The sequence below is a fragment of the Trichomycterus rosablanca genome, chromosome 6 (assembly GCF_030014385.1).
Source record: "Trichomycterus rosablanca isolate fTriRos1 chromosome 6, fTriRos1.hap1, whole genome shotgun sequence".
Classification (NCBI taxonomy): Eukaryota; Metazoa; Chordata; class Actinopteri; order Siluriformes; family Trichomycteridae; genus Trichomycterus; species Trichomycterus rosablanca.
Genome location: NC_085993.1, coordinates 45,595,464 through 45,616,966, shown reverse-complemented (window position 1 = coordinate 45,616,966; position 21,503 = coordinate 45,595,464). Strand labels below are relative to the sequence as shown.

General features: G+C 41.7%; 1 protein-coding gene and 1 non-coding gene across 2 annotated transcripts; both read left to right on the top strand.

The window, feature by feature from the left end:
• Positions 1–3,107: 3,107 nt before the first annotated feature.
• tubgcp5 (tubulin gamma complex component 5) lies at positions 3,108–20,873 on the top strand. Its single transcript, XM_062997051.1, has 23 exons — positions 3,108–3,288; positions 3,387–3,440; positions 6,277–6,385; positions 6,826–6,922; positions 7,031–7,110; positions 7,348–7,480; positions 7,630–7,747; positions 8,504–8,593; positions 10,444–10,537; positions 10,973–11,225; positions 11,318–11,520; positions 12,626–12,741; positions 13,461–13,726; positions 14,821–15,019; positions 15,200–15,388; positions 16,059–16,241; positions 16,353–16,437; positions 16,972–17,092; positions 18,100–18,260; positions 18,381–18,506; positions 18,627–18,715; positions 20,367–20,467; positions 20,601–20,873. The coding sequence occupies exons 1-23, from the start codon at positions 3,155–3,157 to the stop codon at positions 20,645–20,647; spliced, it is 3,048 nt and encodes a 1,015-aa protein (XP_062853121.1). The 5' UTR covers positions 3,108–3,154; the 3' UTR covers positions 20,648–20,873.
• On the top strand, positions 7,924–8,046 carry LOC134317388 (U6atac minor spliceosomal RNA). Its single transcript, XR_010013208.1, has one exon. It is a non-coding gene; the product is annotated as a U6atac minor spliceosomal RNA (small nuclear RNA).
• Positions 20,874–21,503: the final 630 nt, after the last annotated feature.

Below are 21,503 nucleotides of genomic sequence, written 5' to 3'. Positions count from 1 at the left end.
AATGAAACTCAATATATATAGAATGAATACTGATATATATATATATATATATATATACAGTATATATAAGTTTCATTCCATATATATATATATATATATATATACAGTGCCTTGCAAAAGTATTCAGCCCCCTTGAACTTTTCAACCTTTTGCCACATTTCAGGCTTCAAACATAACGATATGAAATTGTAATTTTTTGTGAAGAATCAACAACAAGTGGGACACAATCGTGAAGTGGAACGAAATTTATTGGATATTTTAAACTTTTTTTAGAAATAAAAAACTGAAAAGTGGGGCGTGCAATATTATTCAGCCCCCTTGCGTTAATACTTTGTAGCGCCACCTTTTGCTGCGATTACAGCTGCAAGTCGCTTGGGGTATGTCTCTATCAGTTTTGCACATCGAGAGACAGAAATTTTTGCCCATTCTTCCTTGCAAAACAGCTCGAGCTCAGTGAGGTTGGATGGAGAGCGTTTGTGAACAGCAGTTTTCAGCTCTTTCCACAGATTCTCGATGGGATTCAGGTCTGGACTTTGACTTGGCCATTCTAACACCTGGATACGTTTATTTGTGAACCATTCCATTGTAGATTTTGCTTTATGTTTTGGATCATTGTCTTGTTGGAAGATAAATATCCGTCCCAGTCTCAGGTCTTTTGCAGACTGCAACAGGTTTTCTTCCAGAATGGTCCTGTATTTGGCTCCATCCATCTTCCCATCAATTTTAACCATCTTCCCTGTCCCTGCTGAAGAAAAGCAGGCCCAAACCATGATGCTGCCACCACCATGTTTGACAGTGGGGATGGTGTGTTCAGGGTGATGAGCTGTGTTGCTTTTACGCCAAACATAACGTTTTGCATTGTGGCCAAAAAGTTCGATTTTGGTTTCATCTGACCAGAGCACCTTCTTCCACATGTTTGGTGTGTCTCCCAGGTGACTTTTTATAGATATCTTTGAGAAATGACTTTCTTCTTGCCACTCTTCCATAAAGGCCAGATTTGTGCAGTGTACGACTGATTGTGTCCTATGGACAGAGTCTCCCACCTCAGCTGTAGATCTCTGCAGTTCATTCAGAGTGATCATGGGCCTCTTGGCTGCATCTCTGATCAGTCTTCTCCTTGTTTGAGCTGAAAGTTTAGAGGGACGGCCGGGTCTTGGTAGATTTGCAGTGGTCTGATACTCCTTCCATTTCAATATGATCGCTTGCACAGTGCTCCTTGAGATGTTTAAAGCTTGGGAAATCTTTTTGTATCCAAATCCGGCTTTAAACTTCTCCACAACAGTATCTCGGACCTGCCTGGTGTGTTCCTTGGTCTTCATGATGCTCTCTGCGCTTTAAACAGAACTCTGAGACTGTCACAGAGCAGGTGCATTTATACGGAGACTTGATTACACACAGGTGGATTCTATTTATCACCATCAGTCATTTAGGTCAACATTGGATCATTCAGAGATCCTCACTGAACTTCTGGAGTGAGTTTGCTGCACTGAAAGTAAAGGGGCTGAATAATATTGCACGCCCCACTTTTTAGTTTTTTATTTCTAAAAAAAGTTTAAAATATCCAATAAATTTCGTTCTACTTCACGATTGTGTCCCACTTGTTGTTGATTCTTCACAAAAAATTACAATTTCATATCGTTATGTTTGAAGCCTGAAATGTGGCAAAAGGTTGAAAAGTTCAAGGGGGTTGAATACTTTTGCAAGGCACTGTATATATATATATATATATATATATATATATATATATATACTGTATATATCAGTGTTTGCTATATATTTCCTGTTTGGCTTGCCATATAATATATATATATATACTGTATAATGAAATTTGTTGAGGGGGCCCAAACAATTTTTTTGCACTCGGGCCCATGAGCTCCTAGTTAAGCTTTGGCAATACGAATGTCTATATTTTGTCATGCCCAGTGGCGTAACTAGGAGCTCATGGGCCCCAGTGCAAAAAATAAATAAATTTGGGCCCCCTCAACATAAAGAACCCTATGAGCTTTGGTGCCGAGTGGCACCCATCCTAGATCCAAGAACACCAAACCAGAAGTTCACAGATTCCCGGGAGCTAATGGTGCTGTGAGGCATCCGCTCTATATGCTGTGCCTCCGTGCCATGTTGCCATCCAGAAGGTGGGCTAGATACAGTGCCCCGAAGCATGAGATGGATTCCTGTCTTTTAACTTGTCTTTTCAGTCAGCAGATGGTGCAGATGGTAAAGTAGTTGTTGCACAGCACCATGGGTCCTGAGGACCTGGGTTTAATCCTTCCCTCAGTTTGTTACTGTGTGTAAGAACTGTATCATGTTCAAACTCCCAGAAACAAGAACAAAAAAAACACACCTGGGTGGGTGTATGTGTATATGTTAGTATGTGACGCCCTGTGGTACGGTGCACGGTGGCTAAGTGGGTAGCACTGTCGCCTCACAGCGAGAAGGTCCTGGGTTTGATCCCATGAGCCCAGGTGGTCCAGGTCCTTTATGTATGGAATTTGCATGTTCTCCCTGTGTCTGCGTGGGTTTCCTCCGGGTGCCAAAGACATGCAAGTGAGGTAAACTGGAGACAATAAATTGTCCAAGACTGTGTTTGATGTAACCTTGTAAACTGATTTACCTTGTGTAATGAGTAACCAACATGAAGGTAACCAAAGTGTAAAACATGACGTTAAAATCCTAATAAACAAACAAACAGAGACCAGACCCACTGCGACCCTAACCAAGATGAAGCTGTACTGAAAATAAACGAATTATTAACCTTTGTGAGCCGTTAGGGGGCGCTGAAGAGTTGTTGGCGTGTTCATTTCAACCAGAGAAGGAATATGACAACAACCAAGCGGCAACAACGAAAGCTGCATTACATTGATTCGCTTTAATATATAATTTATTCAGCTTGTAGCGGTTTATGCATTTATTTAAACAATTTTACAAGTAAATACGACACAAAGTTATCATTTAATAGTGAAATTGCTTGAGGGAAACAGAACTAAGAAGAGCTTAGGTTAGCCTGCTGACGAGCTGTATCCGTTAGCTACAATGTATATTCTGGATGACTTTAGTTTAGATGGTTTAGTATTATTAAATATGTTTCTTCTACCTTAATCAGCCTTTTTTTTTGGATCAGTAACAACTACTAGATTACAGCAGTAAGGTAAGAATGGCTCACTGGACTAAATTTGAGAAAGATCTGGATCAGGAGGTGAGGAAACTCATCATGCACCTGAGTGGAATCCAAGATGAGAAAGATCAAAACTTTCAGCTGGCTTTTAAATTTGCCTGGTCCAACTTCAGGTAAAGTTACTGACGAAACATATGCATCCTAAAATCTATATAAATGACTCATTATTACATGAAAGATGAAACTTTATCTTTTCTTTTACTCTGCATAGGTTTCACAGGTTTCTGGATGTCAGCAGCCACAAAGTGCAGCGTTCAATAAATGGGTGAGAGTGTGATACTGCTAAACATTCCTGTACATTTCAGTTTGTAATTCTGCACTGCACTGTGAGGACAAAAATCAACCTAAAGGACCATTCCTGTAGCTACATAATTGTATAGATAGATAGATAGATAGATAGATAGATAGATAAATAGAGAGAGAGAGAGAGAGAGAGACAGACAGACAGACAGACAGACAGACAGACAGACAGACAGACAGACAGACAGACAGACAGACAGACAGGGAATGTCAAGTATTACAACAGCTCAAGATACATCAGAAAAAAATTAGTAAAGGCTCTCAAGGTACATTAGGAAAGAAATTAAGTAAGTAAAAGACTCAGTAAAAAATTATTAATTAAATAGGCTCAGGGTGCATAAGAAATATTAAGTAAGTATTGCAGTACAATGTTGGTAGGTAATAAATATACAGGTCCTTCTCAAAAAATTAGCATATTGTGATAAAGTTCATTATTTTCCATAATGTAATGATAAAAATTAAACTTTCATATATTTTAGATTCATTGCACACCAACTGAAATATTTCAGGTCTTTTATTGTTTTAATACTGATGATTTTGGCATACAGCTCATGAAAACCCAAAATTCCTATCTCAAAAAATTAGCATATCATGAAAAGGTTCTCTAAACGAGCTATTAACCTAATCATCTGAATCAACGAATTAACTCTAAACACCTGCAAAAGATTCCTGAGGCTTTTAAAAACTCCCAGCCTGGTTCATTACTCAAAACTGCAATCATGGGTAAGACTGCCGATCTGACTGCTGTCCAGAAGGCCATCATTGACACCCTCAAGCAAGAGGGTAAGACACAGAAAGAAATTTCTGAACGAATAGGCTGTTCCCAGAGTGCTGTATCAAGGCACCTCAGTGGGAAGTCTGTGGGAAGGAAAAAGTGTGGCAGAAAACGCTGCACAACGAGAAGAGGTGACCGGACCCTGAGGAAGATTGTGGAGAAGGGCCGATTCCAGACCTTGGGGGACCTGCGGAAGCAGTGGACTGAGTCTGGAGTAGAAACATCCAGAGCCACCGTGCACAGGCGTGTGCAGGAAATGGGCTACAGGTGCCGCATTCCCCAGGTCAAGCCACTTTTGAACCAGAAACAGCGGCAGAAGCGCCTGACCTGGGCTACAGAGAAGCAGCACTGGACTGTTGCTCAGTGGTCCAAAGTACTGTTTTCGGATAAAAGCTAATTTTGCATGTCATTCGGAAATCAAGGTGCCAGAGTCTGGAGGAAGACTGGGGAGAAGGAAATGCCAAAATGCCTGAAGTCCAGTGTCAAGTACCCACAGTCAGTGATGGTCTGGGGTGCCATGTCAGCTGCTGGTGTTGGTCCACTGTGTTTTATCAAGGGCAGGGTCAATGCAGCTAGCTATCAGGAGATTTTGGAGCACTTCATGCTTCCATCTGCTGAAAAGCTTTATGGAGATGAAGATTTCATTTTTCAGCACGACCTGGCACCTGCTTACAGTGCCAAAACCACTGGTGAATGGTTTACTGACCATGGTATTACTGTGCTCAATTGGCCTGCCAACTCTCCTGACCTGAACCCCATAGAGAATCTGTGGGATATTGTGAAGAGAAAGTTGAGAGACACAAGACCCATTACTCTGGATGAGCTTAAGGCCGCTATCGAAGCATCCTGGGCCTCCATAACACCTCAGCAGTGCCACAGGCTGATTGCCTCCATGCCACGCCGCATTGAAGCAGTCATTTCTGCAAAAGGATTCCCGACCAAGTATTGAGTGCATAACTGAACATAATTATTTGAAGGTTGACTTTTTTTGTATTAAAAACACTTTTCTTTTATTGGTCGGATGAAATATGCTAATTTTTTGAGATAGGAATTTTGGGTTTTCATGAGCTGTATGCCAAAATCATCAGTATTAAAACAATAAAAGACCTGAAATATTTCAGTTGGTGTGCAATGAATCTAAAATATATGAAAGTTTAATTTTTATCATTACATTATGGAAAATAATGAACTTTATCACAATATGCTAATTTTTTGAGAAGGACCTGTATATATGCAATATGTAATATAATGGAAAAATTACAAAGTATCCTGGGCATTAAATATCCATAGATGTGCAATGACCTAAACAGTCATAAATAGCAGACATAAACAGTCATAAATAAACAGACTCATACAGACATAAATAGCTGCCACTGTTTATATCTCGAAGGTAAAAAAGGTATTCATTAATTAATGCACACTGCACCTGTTTTTAATTATAAAAGATGTGACACGCAGCAACCATGGTAAAGTAAAAGAAGCTTCATGAAGTCTTTAAGGATAAAATTACATTTACATTTTCAGCATTTAGCAGACACTTTTATCCAAAGTGACTTACAGTACTGTGACAGTATACAATCTAAGCAATTTAAGGTTAAGAGCCTTGCTCAAGGGCCCAACAGTGGCAATCTGGCAGTGGTGGGGCTTGAACCAGCAACCTTTTGATTACAGGTCCAGTATCTTACTTAGTAGAAATGGTTCCGCAAGTGGAACGTTCATGAAACCACATGCAGTTGTCCCTGTACAGTTGTGCCAGGCAGGGTGTCAAAAATGTAGACACATGTCAACAAAAAGGGGAACTTATATAAAAGCTAGTTGTAATACTATGTTTATTCAGACATCAAGGGATACTTTTGTTTATGCTTATAAATACACATTATTATTCAAAATTGGAATTGGATGTATGCTGTGGTAGTTTATTGAATAACAAAAACAGAGCAAAGCCCACATGTGACACTAAGCGACCAATAAGTTGCATTTATTTTATAAATTCTGAAACTTTCTGAAACCAAACCTTTGTTTTCAGGATCTATGAAAAGCTCATGGTGCACTCAGATTTATGTAAAGCAGAGAGCTGGAAGAGATTAACAGAAGAATTTCTGAACTCGCCTCTTCCTAATACAGACGGTACCATGGTGAGATATTGTACAATTACACTCACTCACTGTCTTAACCGCTTATCCAATTATGGTCGCGGGGGGTGCTGGAGCCTATCCCAGCTTTTTTATGGGCGCAAGGCACACAGTAACACCCTGGACGGAGGGCAAACACACACATACCCATTCACCTTTAGGGCAATTCAGTGTCTCCAATTAAATTGGATGCATGTTTTTGGACTGAAGAAACCGAAGCTCCCGGAGGAAATCCACGCAGACACAGGGAGAACATGCAAATTTCGCACAGAAAGGACCCGAGCCACCCCACCTGGGGATCGAACCCAGGACCTTCTTGCTGTGAGGTGACAGTGCTACCCACTAAGCCACCGTGCTGCCCTGTAAACTTACAGTAAACTACAAACGTGATAACACATTCTGTACATGTAACTAACTGTGTTCATTTTTGTGTTTTATTACAGACTGATGTTCATCATGGTATATTGTTTTTTTTGCTCTTGCTTTCTGATTCTCCTTCCAATACGGACTACAATGAGCGACCCAGAGTGAAAGAAGCAGGTGATTCACTTTGACTTACCACATCAGTGGTTTGATACATACAGCATTACAGGACAGCACGAATAGACATAAAAAATGTATTCTGACGCTAATTATTTCTAACTTTAGAAAAAGAAGATGTATTTGACTGGCCTAAATACTTAATGGAAGGAGAAGATATTGACACTGGTCCTTTTCCTGATACTCCAGTGAGTCGTCGTTTGGTAGTTGGATTTATAAACACATTACATTTTTAAAGGTTTTATATCAATTTACACAATATATTTGCCCACCCTACTGTACTTGTAATGGACAAAGCCCTGTGATGGTGTCCTGTCCAGGGTTTGTTGAAATTGAAATGAGTACTGGGATTTTATATGTATATTGGTCTGATATAACGTTGGTGTGTCTTATAACTAGGTTACTCTGTTTTTACTCTGTTTTAGGTGTGGTCAGAAGAAGAGAGCGAGGAAGAAAGCCAGCCACCTATCAGCAGAGAGGATTCTGGGATACAGGTGGACAGAACCCCACAGGAGGATCAAGAACAAAACAATAAAACAGTACAAGTGACTTGGACTGGTAAGGTCAAATCACTTACTGGGATGGTACAGGACAGTTTTGTCTTATTTTTTTCAGCTCGCTTTAAATCTAAATACTGGGATTTTTTCTGGCTTTATCTGAAAACCTGTACGTTATGTAACTTACTTCAGTAAAATTTTTACACATAGTGGGTGAACCAGATTCCAGGACCTGGCTGGAGCTACATGTTGTGACGCCATACTGGGTTCCACATTCGTCCCGTTTTCCACACAGTCTCCATCTACACTCCAACCTGCTTAATGTCTGGTAGGAAGATCGCATTATTGTTGCTTTATCTCTTTACCTGATTTGAATTCACTCACAACACTGGTGTTTTAGAACAGCTTTTCTCAGTTGAAAAGTGTCTCATTGGCAATTAATCTTATACCATTGTAAGATAAATTAAACTTGCCTGTGATTGTGAATGTATTTGATCAGATGCAGAATGGTATGGAAGGAGAGAAGGTTAGCACTTCCCTTGTCAATGATGGAAGAGGCTCTGGTGACCTACAACACACGTACAGTTAATGCATTGCCACTTACTTTGTGGTAGCCTAGTGGGTAGAGCTGTGGGTTACCAACAGGGGGTTGTGAGCATGAATCCTGGCTCTGTTGTGCAGCTGTTTTTGGGCGCTTAAGCAATGCTTGCCAGTGCGCTCTGACCCCCATAAAAAATGTCATTGTACTGTATATACTGTATATGTATAGGCATTACATCCTCTCTAAATTATCCTTATCACTTTAGCCTCTTTTCCATTGCACAATGCCTTACAGTAAGTACATGCTGTAGCTCTTTGTGTGAGGTACAGTTCTCTGTAAGACTCCACCACTGGAAGGTGAAAAGATGCATCCAGCAACTGTTGGGCATAGCACAGCTGTTGGGGCAGGTACCTGATAGCCTCTGGTGCTTGAGGTCAAGGTTTTTCCTGCCATTTTGTGATGGATGCCTAAACAGAGTAGATTTGATCTGCTTTCTCAATTCTGATTCTCTTTTTCAATTTTGATTCTCTTTTCCCCATACAGGGATCAGCATCTCTACAACACTGATCCGCTGTACCTGCCCGAAGAGAAAGCTTTTGTCACTGAAACCCAAGTGATCAGAGAGACTCTGTGGTAAGGTTCAATCAGGTTTTGATTCTAATGCAGTTTGCAAAAGTCCCTCCCTAAAAGGTCAATTAACTTGTTACAAGATAGCTCATCTCATAGTAAAACTCTTGTCATAATGAACCCTAATATACAGGCCCAGTTCCAAAAAGTAGGTAGAACACAAATAGAAACATGAATCAGTAAATTGGTAATGGTCTTTTACATTAATTTAATCAAAAACAGCACAAGGTATTTAATACTTTACCTTATTAGATTTTTTAAAGGTATACTAATTCGTAATTTGATGCACATTCATAGTAGACTAAAAGGTTGTGGAATAATGTGTTGGAACTTTTGACAGGCACACAGGTGATGCTATTATGATTAGGTTTTCAGAGCATTAGGCTCAGATATTTATGAGCAGGAATGGGTTAAGGTTTGCCACTTTTTGGCAGACAGAAAACTGTGTGGGTGAATAGTCATGATTGCAATTATTTTGGGGGTTTTACCATCTACAGTCCATAACATTATTAAATGATAAAGAGAGTCTGGAGATTTTTTTCAAACTGAATACTAAAAATCTGAATATTATAAACCTGTAACACCCCACACGGCACTGCATTAAAACATCATGCTTCTTAGAATGAATGTAAATACATTATCTCTGGAATAGTTTGGAAAGCCGTCATCGCTAAACAGTTTGTCACTGCATTTATAAATTTAGCTTAAGAATCTACAGATAAAGTAGGAGCTATGAGTGGGTGCAAAGCAAGTGCCATATATCAACAAATTTAAAAACGCAGCTGACCTTTCTGGGCTCAAGCTTATCTCATATGGACTTGTGCACAAAGTGGAAACGTGTGCTGTGTTTATGGAAATAATAGACGTCTTGTTCTCCGGGCCACAAAGGACCATACTGATTGTTAGAGAATTCAAAAGCCAGCATTTGTCACATGGGGTCATGTTTGTACAAGTTGCAAATTTGTGAAACACAGTTAATGCTGTGGGCTTTGTAAAGCATTTCAAAGCAAAACATGGTACCATGTGAACAATGACTTTTTGGAATTGGGTTTGGAAATGATAAGGTTTTAAATTAAGGAACCGTTCTAATGCACCTTTTTGCACTAAAAGCAGCCCAGATGCACAGAAGTTATTCTGAATGGCCACTCGTATCGAATCTCAGCTCTGCCTGCCAGCTGGGCTGAGCAACCACATGAACAACAATTGGCCTGTTGTTCAGATAGGGGAGGGATATTAAAAGCCGGATAGGGACTCTCTCATAACTAATGCAATTACGACCTCTGCTGGTTGATTGATGGCACCTGCACAGAGACGGGAAAAGAATGCTGTCAGGGTGTGTCTCTCCGTACACAGTGCTGATCCGCATTGCACTCGTCAAAGTGTAGGTGACAAGATGCATACGGTTGCTGCCCACGTGTCGGAGAGGGCGTGGGTTAGCTTTGTTCTTTTTAATCAGAGCAGGGATCGGCATGGTGGAGAGGAAGCATGACGCAATTGGGCAATTGGACGCGCTAAAAGGGAGAAAAAGGGGAAAGAAATGCATAAACAAAATATAAAAAAAGAAGTTATTTTGAATAGAGTTCAACCTAAATGTGTGTGGCCTCTCACAGCCTATGGTTTTGGTACATTAGGCCATATTAAGCTTTTTCCTTGACTGCAAGCTCATAGAATGTTTATAAGAATCTTCTTTTGTTGTTTAATATTTTTGTACCTTTTAAACAAACATCTGAAAAAGAATCTCACAGCTATTGAGTCACGGTTGGCACTCGTTTTTTTCATGTCGTCACCTTAGTCTGTCAGGGTTTTTTACCTGTTTTTGTTCTGCTAATCTAATGGGTAATTGTCTGTGTGCTTAGGCTTCTGTCAGGAGTGAAGAGGCTTTTTATATTTCAGCACCATGATGGCAAAGTCAGTGTGAGAAATGATGTAGTGGTTACCCACTTAACCAATGTAAGCACCAATGTTTCCTTCTATTTTTAACTTCGGTTAACCTGACAGCTAATTTCCTTTAACTCTGGGCTGCTTGCCAGCAGTGAGGCGTGAACCGGCAACTTGCTAAATACTTTTTTAGTATCTTAAGTACTGAGCTTCCACAGCAGTGTGTTCTTTTGTTTTACAATATCTTTACATTTACATTTTCGGCATTTAGCAGACGCTTTTATCCAAAGCGACTTACAGTACTGTGACAGTATATTGTCTAAGCAATTGAGGGTTAAGTGCCTTGCTCAAGGGCCCAACAGTGCAACCTGGTAGTGGTGGGGCTTGAACCAGTGACCTTTCAATTACTAGTCCAGTATCTTAACCACTAGGCTACAACTGCTCAGTTTAATAGGTTTGTGTGTTTTTGTGTTATGATTATAATCTGAGTGTGTGTGTGTTGTACAGGAATGCTTACATTCAATCCTCGAGCATGTAGCAGCGTATGGCCAGGCAGTCTTCCGCCTGCAGAGGTTCATCGACGAGGTGACTGGTCACAGTGCCGAACCATGTCCTCCCGTCATCAATTCCTCCTCATCGTCCAAGAAGGGCTCGGAGCCTCCGTTCAGAACTTACCAAGCCTTTGTGTGGGCACTGTATAAATACTTTACCAGCTTTAAGGAGGAGCTCACTGCTATTGAGAAGGAGATTATCGGCAAAGGTACAGTATGTTGTACTTTTCTGTAATTGATGTCATGGTCAAGTGTTCATACTTTGAAAGTCTTTTTTTAATGTGTTGTTTGTGGTGTGTAGATGAGACGGTGACTTTGTCTACTGTGTTGGAGCGACTCAGCCCTCACCTGGCACAGATCACTGTGCTACATAGGGTTTTCTGCACTGGAGTGGCTGAGGTACCCCCTGGCACGCCTAACGTCGTACGAGCCTCACACTTGCTCAACACCCTCTACAAGGCCATCATTGAGTATGATAGTGTGGGTGAAGCGTCTGAGCAGTCTGTAAGTTTGCTAGTGTAAATAAATTCAAAACTATTTCATTATTACATTAGCTTTAATGTTTTTTTTAGATTTAAATTTATAGTTATATACAGTGATCAACTACAACATTAAAACCACCTACTTGTTTCTACACTAATTGTCCATTTTAACAGCTCCACTTACCATATAGAAGAACTTTGTAGTTCTACATTTACTGACTGTAGTCCATCTGTTTCTCTACATGCTTTTTTTTTAGCCTGCTTTTACCCTGTTCCTTAATGGTCAGGACCACCACAGAGCAGGTATTTAGATGGTAGATAATTTTTAGCACTGCAGTGACACTGACATGGTGGTGGTGTGTTAGTGTGTGTTGTGCTGGTATGAGTGGATCAGACACAGCAGCACTGATGGAGTTTTTAAACACCTCACTGTCACTGCTGGACTGAAAATAGTCCACCAACCAAAAACATCCAGCCAACAGCGCCCCATGGGCAGCGTCCTGTGACCACCGATGAAGGTCTAGAAGATGACCGACTCAAACAGCAGCAATAGATGAGCGATCGTCTCTGACTTTACATCTACAAGGTGGACCAACTAGGTAGGAGTGTCTAACAGAGTGGACATTGAGTGGACACGGTATTTAAAAACTCCATCAGCGCTGCTGTGTCTGATCCACTCATACCAGCACAACACACACTAACACACCACCACCAGTCAGTGTCACTGCAGTGCTGAGAATGATCCACCACCTAAATAATACCTGCTGTGTGGGGGTCCTGTGGGGGTCCTGACCATTGAAGAACAGCATGAAAGGGGGCTAACAAAGCATGCAGAGAAGCAGATGGACTACAGTCAGTAATTGTAGAACTACAAAGTGCTTCTATATGGTAAGATGAGCTGATGAAATGGAAAGTGAGTGTAGAAACAAGGAGGTGGTTTTAATGTTATGGCTGATCAGTGTATATGGCAAATGCTCATGATAGTTTCTGGCTCTCCTTGATCACGGCGAGGGTGGTGCAAGCAGCGGAGAAGCTGCAATCGGGAACTGGAAATGACTAGATTAAAAGAAAGAAAAAAAAAAGTACATGACTTTGATGTGATGCTCGGTTTATCTCTTTCTGACCAGGTGGCGCTCCTCTTCCAGCTCTGGGTTGAAACTGTCAGGCCATATCTTGAGATAGTGGACGAGTGGATTGTTCATGGGCACTTGTTCGACCCAGCGAAAGAGTTTATAATCCAAAGGTGATATATCTAGACATTTTTAAGTCTAATATTGTATGCAAGGATATTGCAACACACCAAACCTAGCACAATGTCATAGTTTTGTGGTGTCCTGCAATCCCTAAATAGGGTGTTTTAACCTGTGAAGCACCTGTTAAAACCAGCATGTCAGAACACATTTGTTATTATTGTATTAAGCAGACAAAGTTTTCCACGTTTAGGATAAACCTAATTCGCTAGACCACTAATGCTGGCATGTCGTGCTCTCTAGTTTGTGCTCTTGACTGGCAGGGTACCTGCACAGACATACGATAGGCTGTGTCTCTGTACGGAGGTGGGACACTGGTCAAACAACAGTTATGACCTCTGCCAGCCGGTCAAGTTGGCTGCATGGTCCCTTGGCTATTCTGATCACATGGCAGTGCTCTGTGAAATCCTGCCCCTGGCAGGTGAAAAGAAGCGATAGTCGACTGCACGTATGTCGCAGGGGGAGCCTGACGACCACAATCCTCCTTGATCATTGGCATCAGCGACGTAAGGGACAGAAGTAGTCAAACAGAGATCTGGTGATGTACCAGCAACATGCATTATGGTAATACAATATGGCTACCTAGATCACTCAGCCCTATCCACTGCTACCAGAAGATTCATTTAAGGGTGGTAACAAATAAGACAAATTCATTAAATCAAACACCACGACAAAGTGAATTTATCTGAAGTTTTGGCTCTGTGTGCGTCAGGAACAAGGATGTGCCAGTGAACCACAGAGACTTTTGGTATGCCACCTACACCCTCTACAGTGTGTCTGAGGCTGTAGACAGTGAGGACAGGCTGAGCGACACTGCCAGTGGAAGTTCTGTTGGAGAGCAGAGCTCCAGCAGCCGACAGCACACCATGGTGTCCTTCCTCAAACCAGTCCTCAAGCAGATCATCATGGCTGGAAAATCCATGCAGCTTCTGAAGAACCTGGACTGCAAGGAGACGGAGCAGACTGGCACTTCTAGAGGTGAGGCTTAAGCTGAACAGGATTTCACTGCTTTTGATTCTATTAGCTGATGTTGAACAGACTGTATGAACAAACACAGTTATGAGTTAAAATGAAAATTGATCAGGCATCAGTGTGTTATACTCATATTGTAGCCATAGTGTTGTTCTGTATTCAAGTTTGAGTTTGGTATTTGAAGTTGGAAATTGAATTGAAATCGAATTCGGGTCTCAATCTGAACCATGAAGGTATAAAAACTGTTTATCAATCACAATACTCACAATATAATGGCCAGCCATGGCTAATTACCAGTTCATTCATTTATTTTAAATAAATGATGGGGGTTTGACACAAACTGAAAAGGAACACATCCTTTCAACTTTGTTCCACCCCAGCATACATTTACACTGCACTTCCATTTGTATTGTTTGACATATGTTTATGTCTCCTAACCTTTAATAAAAAAATTAATTCTAGGTTTGCCCTGCAATCTAGCACATTAGTACAGCGTGTAAACTTTGTCTGAACCTCAGCAAAACCACCGGCATGGCCGGGTGTCCACACAAACACAACTAGCTGTGTTTGATGAAGGAAGGGTCAGACGTGGAATCCTACCCTGTCGCTATGACTTGCAATCTCCGGGTCTGGTCCAAGCACCTGTGTGAGTGTGTGGGGTTGGGAGGGGGGTAGTTTACCCAACACTGACAACTGGCCACATGATAGTCTGTAGTGCTTCTTGGCAAGAACAGAGGTAGTGCAAGCAGCATTTGAGTTGTAATCAAGAATCGGAAATGAATAGATTGGGAGAAAAATGATAAAGGGAAAAAAAAACACTCACTGCAACCCTGTATCCCAGAAGTAATTCTTTACTTATAATTTTATTAGAAAATTTCAAAATACAAAATTCCCAAAATGCTAATATAAAGAAAGCTTTTTGGTGTATTGGTATGTTCTGCCGGTGTCTAGACCAAACATCAGGAGTTTTGCAGTTTTGCAGCAGCAAGGAAGCAAATCTCCATCTGGTCCTTTCTCCTTCAGACACAGCTAACAGGCTGTGGCACAGCTGAGACAGCTGAATACAAATCCTAATAATTGAAATGAATGTTTTAACTCAGACGCAGAGAGGAAAAGTCTGTACACACTCTTCCTGGAATCGGTGCAGACGCGTCTGCGTCGTGGAGAGGAATCGCCAACAGATACGGTAACCGAGCAACAAGCCACCAAGAGGAGCCTTATAAAAATGCAGTCCATTGTGGCACGTCATCTGAAATTGGATGACATTCATGATCCGCTGCTGGCCATCAACTTTGCCAGGTATCAATCTGATGTAAAACAATATTGGTCCAAATAACAGCTTTTTTTTTTTTTTTTATGTAACCTCATGCACACAGTTTATATTGTGTAAAACATGACCAAAATCTTAATAAGTAAATAAACATTAGTACTTTTCTTTTTTTCCAGTGTCCTAATCCATTGTCTTGAATTCACTGTTAGGTTGTATTTAGAGCAGAAAGATTTTCACGAGAAGTTCTCCGGTGCTGGGGTGATTGTGGACCGTTCGTCTGAATCAGTAACTTGTCAAACCTTCGAGCTGACTCTGCGTTCCTGTCTGTATCCACACATCGAGAGGAGATACGTCGAGTGCTGCGGAAACCTCATGAGAACCCTCAAAAAGGACTACAGGCAAGATTCTCTGTCTTTAACCTAACTTGTTTCACACTGGGGCGGCACGGTGGGCTCGGTAGGTAGCACTGTCGCCTCACAGCAAGAAGGTCCTGGGTTCGATCCCCAGGCGGGGCGGTCCGGGTCCTTTCTGTTCTGGGAGTTTGCATGTTCTCCCCGTGCCTGCGTGGGTTTCCTCCCACAGTCCAAAAACATGCAGTCAAGTTAATTGCCCTATAGGTGTGTGTGTGTGTCTGCGTGTCTGCCCTGCGATGGACTGGTGCCCCGTCCAGGGTGTTACTGTGTGCCTTGCGCCCATTGAAAAGCTGGGATAGGCTCCAGCAAACCCCCTCCCCCATCCTGCGACCCTAATTGGATAAGCGGTTAAGAAAGTGAGTGAGTGTTTCACAGAGTACACACCCCCCCCCCACAAACACTTTTTATCACAAGTCCCAGATTAACTCCAATGTACTTGTGCTGCCAAAGTTCTTTCTTCTTTTCAGTACATTTATTAATTTATTTAAAAAAGAAGAAGCATTTGTACCCTTGGTTATGGTAAGGGAGGTACTGCAATCGGAGATGACGAAATGACTAGACTGGAAGAAAAATTCAAACAAAATACAAACAAACATGACTGCAGCAGTTCATAATTGTACCATTTTTGGCTCCATTGTGTTGGTTCCTCTCTAAGGTTACTGGGATACCTTCAGGCTATGAGGAACTATTTTCTGCTGGAGGCTGGTGACACCATGTATGATTTCTACACGGCCATCTTTGACAAGGTGCTGGAGAAGGAGAGCTGGCAGCAGCTGGCTTTCCTCGATGTGCAGCTGCAAGAGGCTGTAGGACAGCGCCACCGAGAGGATAGCAGCCGGTACTGCACATGACTACTTTAAACACTGTTGATCCAACTCAAGATTTTATTGTCCTTGTTAGGGTTGTTTTGTTTATGCTGCACTGATGTGTCTTGGGTCTGGGTTTACAGATTGTCCATCTTTTTGGAGACTATAGATCCTGCTAAGAAGAAACAACCGATCAATAACCTTGATGGTCTTACACTGATCTATAAGGTAAATAAGCCTAAAAGTTGAGGGTTTTAAGAGGTTAAGGCTACGTTTTCATGGATGGTTTGTGGCATCTATTAAAAACTGCACTAATAGCAGTGATTTTAATAGAAACAATGCGTTGACTGATTTTAAGCCCTGCCACCGAGCCATGCGTCAAAGTGCCTCTTTGTCTTCTGCTCATATTATAATATAATCTTGTGGCAGCCAATCAGACACCAATAATCAAGTCAGTTGGGTCAGTCAAGAAGTAGATGGAAGCAAATTAGCTTTCTTTTTTATTTTCATGCTTTACCACTGCTTTAGCCTGGTCAGGGTAGTGATGGGTGTAATTTCCTCTGAAAAACTGGACACAATGCAATATCAAACCCCAGACCGGACATCTGTGCCTTTACTGATGGATGCGGAAAATCTCCATGTAAATGCAAACTGGGTCACTAATTTAAATTTAAAAAAAAAGATTTTTCTGCCTTTCTATTTCTTCTGTTATATTGTAATTTTACTTGTGCTATAACTGAAATAGATCTTTTTGCTCCACAGGTTCCATGGCCTGTAGATATTGTCATTAGCTCTGAGTGTCAAAAAATCTACAATCAGGTCTTTCTGCTCCTTTTACAAATTAAATGGGCCAAATATAGTCTGGACACATTGAGATTTACAGGTGAGTGACAATAATATACCTTGTTACTTTGCTAAATATACACTATATGGCCAAAAGTATTTGGACACCTGAACATGAGCTTGTTAGGCATCCCATTTTAAAAACAAATTGTTTTAAAATAGAGTGACCTCTGTGATCTTTCAGCTATAACAACAGGCACTCCTCTGAGTAGGCTTCTCACAAGTCTTTAAAGTATATCTGTGGGAATTTGTGCCCATTTGGTCAAAAAAGCTTTTGTATGGCTGGGCACCGATGTTGGTCAAGAAAGACTCAATTGATGTTTCAGTTTATTCCAGAGCTGTTCAGTGGGGCATGGCACTGGAACTTTCTTTAAACAAGACTTTTTTCAGTCTTTATAGACCTTGCTTTGTGCATAGGGGACACAGTAATGCTGGGACAGGAAAGGGCCTTCCCTAAGCAAGCCTAGGCAAGCCGTAGCCTAGTGGTTAAGGTACTGGACTAGTAACCAGAAGGTTGCTGGTTCAAGCCCCACCACTGCCAGGTTGCTGCTGTTGGGCCCTTGAGCAAGGTTCAGACTATATACCGTAACTGTAATGTAAGTTGCTTTGGATAAAGGCGTCTGCTAAATACAGAAAATGTCAATGTTGCTACAAATTTGGAGGCATATAATTTATTTTTATATATCTTTTATATTTCTTTTTCTTTTCATATAATTTCTGGCTTTTTATAACACCTATTAGCAATTGTTTTTGCTAGGACACATGAATTCGAATATTATAAGGGGTGTCCCATACCTTGAATTAGGGCTTGTTTTCCAGACACAGTTAACCCTTGGATTAAATAAAAGCATCAATGTTGATTCAATACTGAAGATTCCTGTTTAATCTAGAACTAATATTGGTCTGGAAAACCAGTCCTGTGTTATTTTTTTTACTTTCTGTTGGAGATGATACTGGACTTTTAGGAGCCATCTTCTTAGTTTGGTTTGTTGTAGAGAAAAATGATTGTGAAATAAGATCGCCTTCATTTTTCGAAACTCTTCACAGATTTGACAGTAGCAACTAAAAGGCAAGAAGAAAGCCCTTCTGAAGAGTACACCGCCAAAGAACCAAAAGAACCTTTAAATCAGCAAATCCACAGGATGTTCCTGCTCAGAGTGAAACTCATGCATTTTGTGAACAGTCTGCACAACTACATAATGACCAGGGTGGGCATGTTCAACATGTTTACATGCTTACATTATTATTATTGTGAGACCAGGATTCTCTTGTCCTAACTGTCCTAATAATAATTTATTGATGCCACTGTGTTTTTTATCTACTGACAGATCTTACACAGCACAGGCTTGGAATTTCAGCACCAGGTGGAGGAGGCCAAAGATCTGGACCAGCTTATAAAAATCCATTATAGATATCTGTCCACTATTCATGATCGCTGCCTTCTACGAGAGAAGGTACATTGCACAACCAATCTTTGAGTCTGTAATGGTTGTACCTTACAGGAGCTTGTGTTTTTTATCTTTATTTAGCCATACTTAATTGAGCACTGAATCATGGTGATCTTGTCATTGCAGGTCAGCTTTGTAAAAGAAGCCATCATGAAAGTCCTGAATTTGGTTCTGATCTTCTCTGACCGATGGCAGGCTGGCTTTGGAGCATGGAAGTAGGTTCAGTAAAGATTCACAATAAGCTGCATTGTCACAATAAGCTGCATTGTCAGTAAGTTACATGTCTCATGTAATGTTCACCAGTGTAGAATTTACTCTGGTGCAGTAAATGAGAGGTCCAGCAGTCATGTTTTAACTGATGAGTTGATTGTAGTTTGGGGTGGCTAATTTCTTTATAGAGCTTGAGTGAAGTAACAATGCTAGTTCGTTTTACCATAATTAATTCCATTTTTTAAGGTGATGTGGATCAGTGTTGGATTGCCTTGCCCTTTACATAAATAAATTTTACGTGATGCAGCGGGATTTTCAGCTAGCACACCAGCGCCGAGATTCTGAACTCTTCAGTTTGAAACTTGGCGTTGCCACCGGTCGGCTGGGCGCCATCTGGCCGGCATCATTGGCAGTGCCTGCAGCAGATACTAATTGGCCACCGTATCTGCAGGGTGGGGGCCGGACTATGTGTGGTTGGGTCTTCATACGCTGTGTAAGGACCCTGATTGGCAGAAGAGGAGGGCTGTACACGTGTCAGAAAGAGGTGTGGACAGCGACATGCTCTCCTGATCCTTACACAGCCCCACCCTTCTGTTAAATCCGGTCATTTCACACCCTAGCAGACTGGAGGCCAGTGATAGCTCAGTGGTTAAGGTACTGGACTAGTAAACAGAAGGTTGCCGGTTCAAGCCCTGCCACCACCAAGTTGCCACTGTTGGGTCCCTGAGCGAGGCCCTTAACCCTCAATTGCTCATCGTGTTCAGCTCATTGTGTAAGTCGCTTTGGATAAAAGCGTCCAAAGTATGCTGAAAATGTAAATGTAAATGGAGGCCAGTTTTGTTTGCTGCAGGCATTAGCCAGTTATGCCTGCTAGAGGGCGCCCAGCCGACCGGTAGCAGAGCCGAGACTCCTGGGAGTTCAGAATCTCGGCGCTAGCGACTTATCACACTGCGTCACCTAAGCACCTCATTCAAGCATTTTTGACAATATAACCAGATTTGCTTAATGAGCTGAGTCATTTACATAAAAGGAAGAATAGAGATGGGAAGAAGGGATGAATACTTTTTCACACCACTTGATTACCACTTGCTAAAACATACAGTATATACGTCATAAATTGACCAACAGGCCACTCAGGTGGCGCAGCGGTAAAGTACACTAGCACACCAGAGTTGGGGTTTCGAATACATCGTATCGAATCTCAGCTCTGCCTTCCGACTGAGCTGGGCAGCAGCATGAACAACGATTGGCTGTTGTTCAGGGTTAGAGGGTAAAAAGTCGGATCATAGGTCCTCATAACTGGTGCGACTGCGGCCCCTGCTGGCTGACTGATGGCGCCTGCACAGGACTGAGGAATAATGCTGATGGGGGTGTGGCCCTCCGTACACAGTGCCCGTCGGTGTATGAACTCGACTCATGTAGGTGAAAAATGCGGTCTGTACTGACTGTACGTGCCAGAGGGGGCGCATGTCAGTTGAGAGGCGTCCTCAGTCAGCCGTGAAGGGTCGATTCAGTATAGAGGACGCAATCAGGGTAATTGGACACGACTAGATTGGGGGGGGGGGGAATAATAATAAAAAATAAATGTACCCACATTTTTAATAATCGTATCTACTGTTTTCTCGGTTGCGTGTGTGTGTTTCATTTCTGTTTCAGAATTGAATCTATTGAAAAAATGGAGTCTGACTTCAAAAACTGTCACATGTTCTTGGTGACTATTTTGAATAAAGCCGTCTGCAGGGGATCGTTTCCTCATTGTGAGTGTTCTGCTTGTGAGAGTTTAACTACTTCCTCTCGTTTAACAATCTGTGATTTGCTTAGCAGAGTTATACACTACATTATGCTGTCAGTAGGTGTGTTGTTTATTACATCTGTACCTTTTGTTTCTAGTGGAATCCCTGGCTCTGTCTCTGATGGCTGGGTTTGAACAGTGCTAGAAGACTTTCACCACAACAGCAGCCCACTAGCCAAGCTCTCACTGCTTGTGTGCTGTGTCTTCCTCTTTTTTCCTACCACCATGCTTTACTGTGTCTTGCACATGGAACACTATCATTCTCCTTCACCCAGCAGTTCTTCTCTTGAGCTGAGCTATCTCTCTCTCTCTCTCTGTGTGTGTCTGTGTAGAACCAGTGAAACTACTAAATATATACACTGATCAGCCATAACATTAAAACCACCTCCTTGTTTCTACACTCACTGTCCATTTTATCAGCTCCACTTACCATATAGGAGCACTTTGTAGTTCTACAATTACTGACTGTAGTCCATCTATTTCTCTACATACTTTTTTTTATCCCGCTTTCACCCTGTTCTTCAATGGTCAAGACCACCACAGGACCACCACAGAGCAGGTATTATTTGGGTGGTGGCTGGGTCATTCTCAGCACTGCAGTGACACTGACATGGTGGTGGTGTGTTAGTGTGTGTTGTGCCGGTATGAGTGGATCAGACACAGCAGCACTGCTGGAGTTTTTAAATACCGTGTCCACTCACTGTCCACTCTATTAGACACTCCTACCTAGTTGGTCCACCTTATAGATGTAAAGTCAGAGACGATCGCTCATCTATTGCTGCTGTTTGAGTTGGTCATCTTCTAGACCTTCATCAGTGGTCACAGGATGCTGCCCACGGGGCACTGTTGGCTGGATATATTTTTGGATGGTGGACTATTCTCAGTCCAGCAGTGACAGTGAGGTGTTTAAAAACTACATCAGTGCTGCTGTGTCTGATCCACTCATACCAGCACAACACACACTAACACACCACCACCATGTCAGTGTCACTGCAGTACTG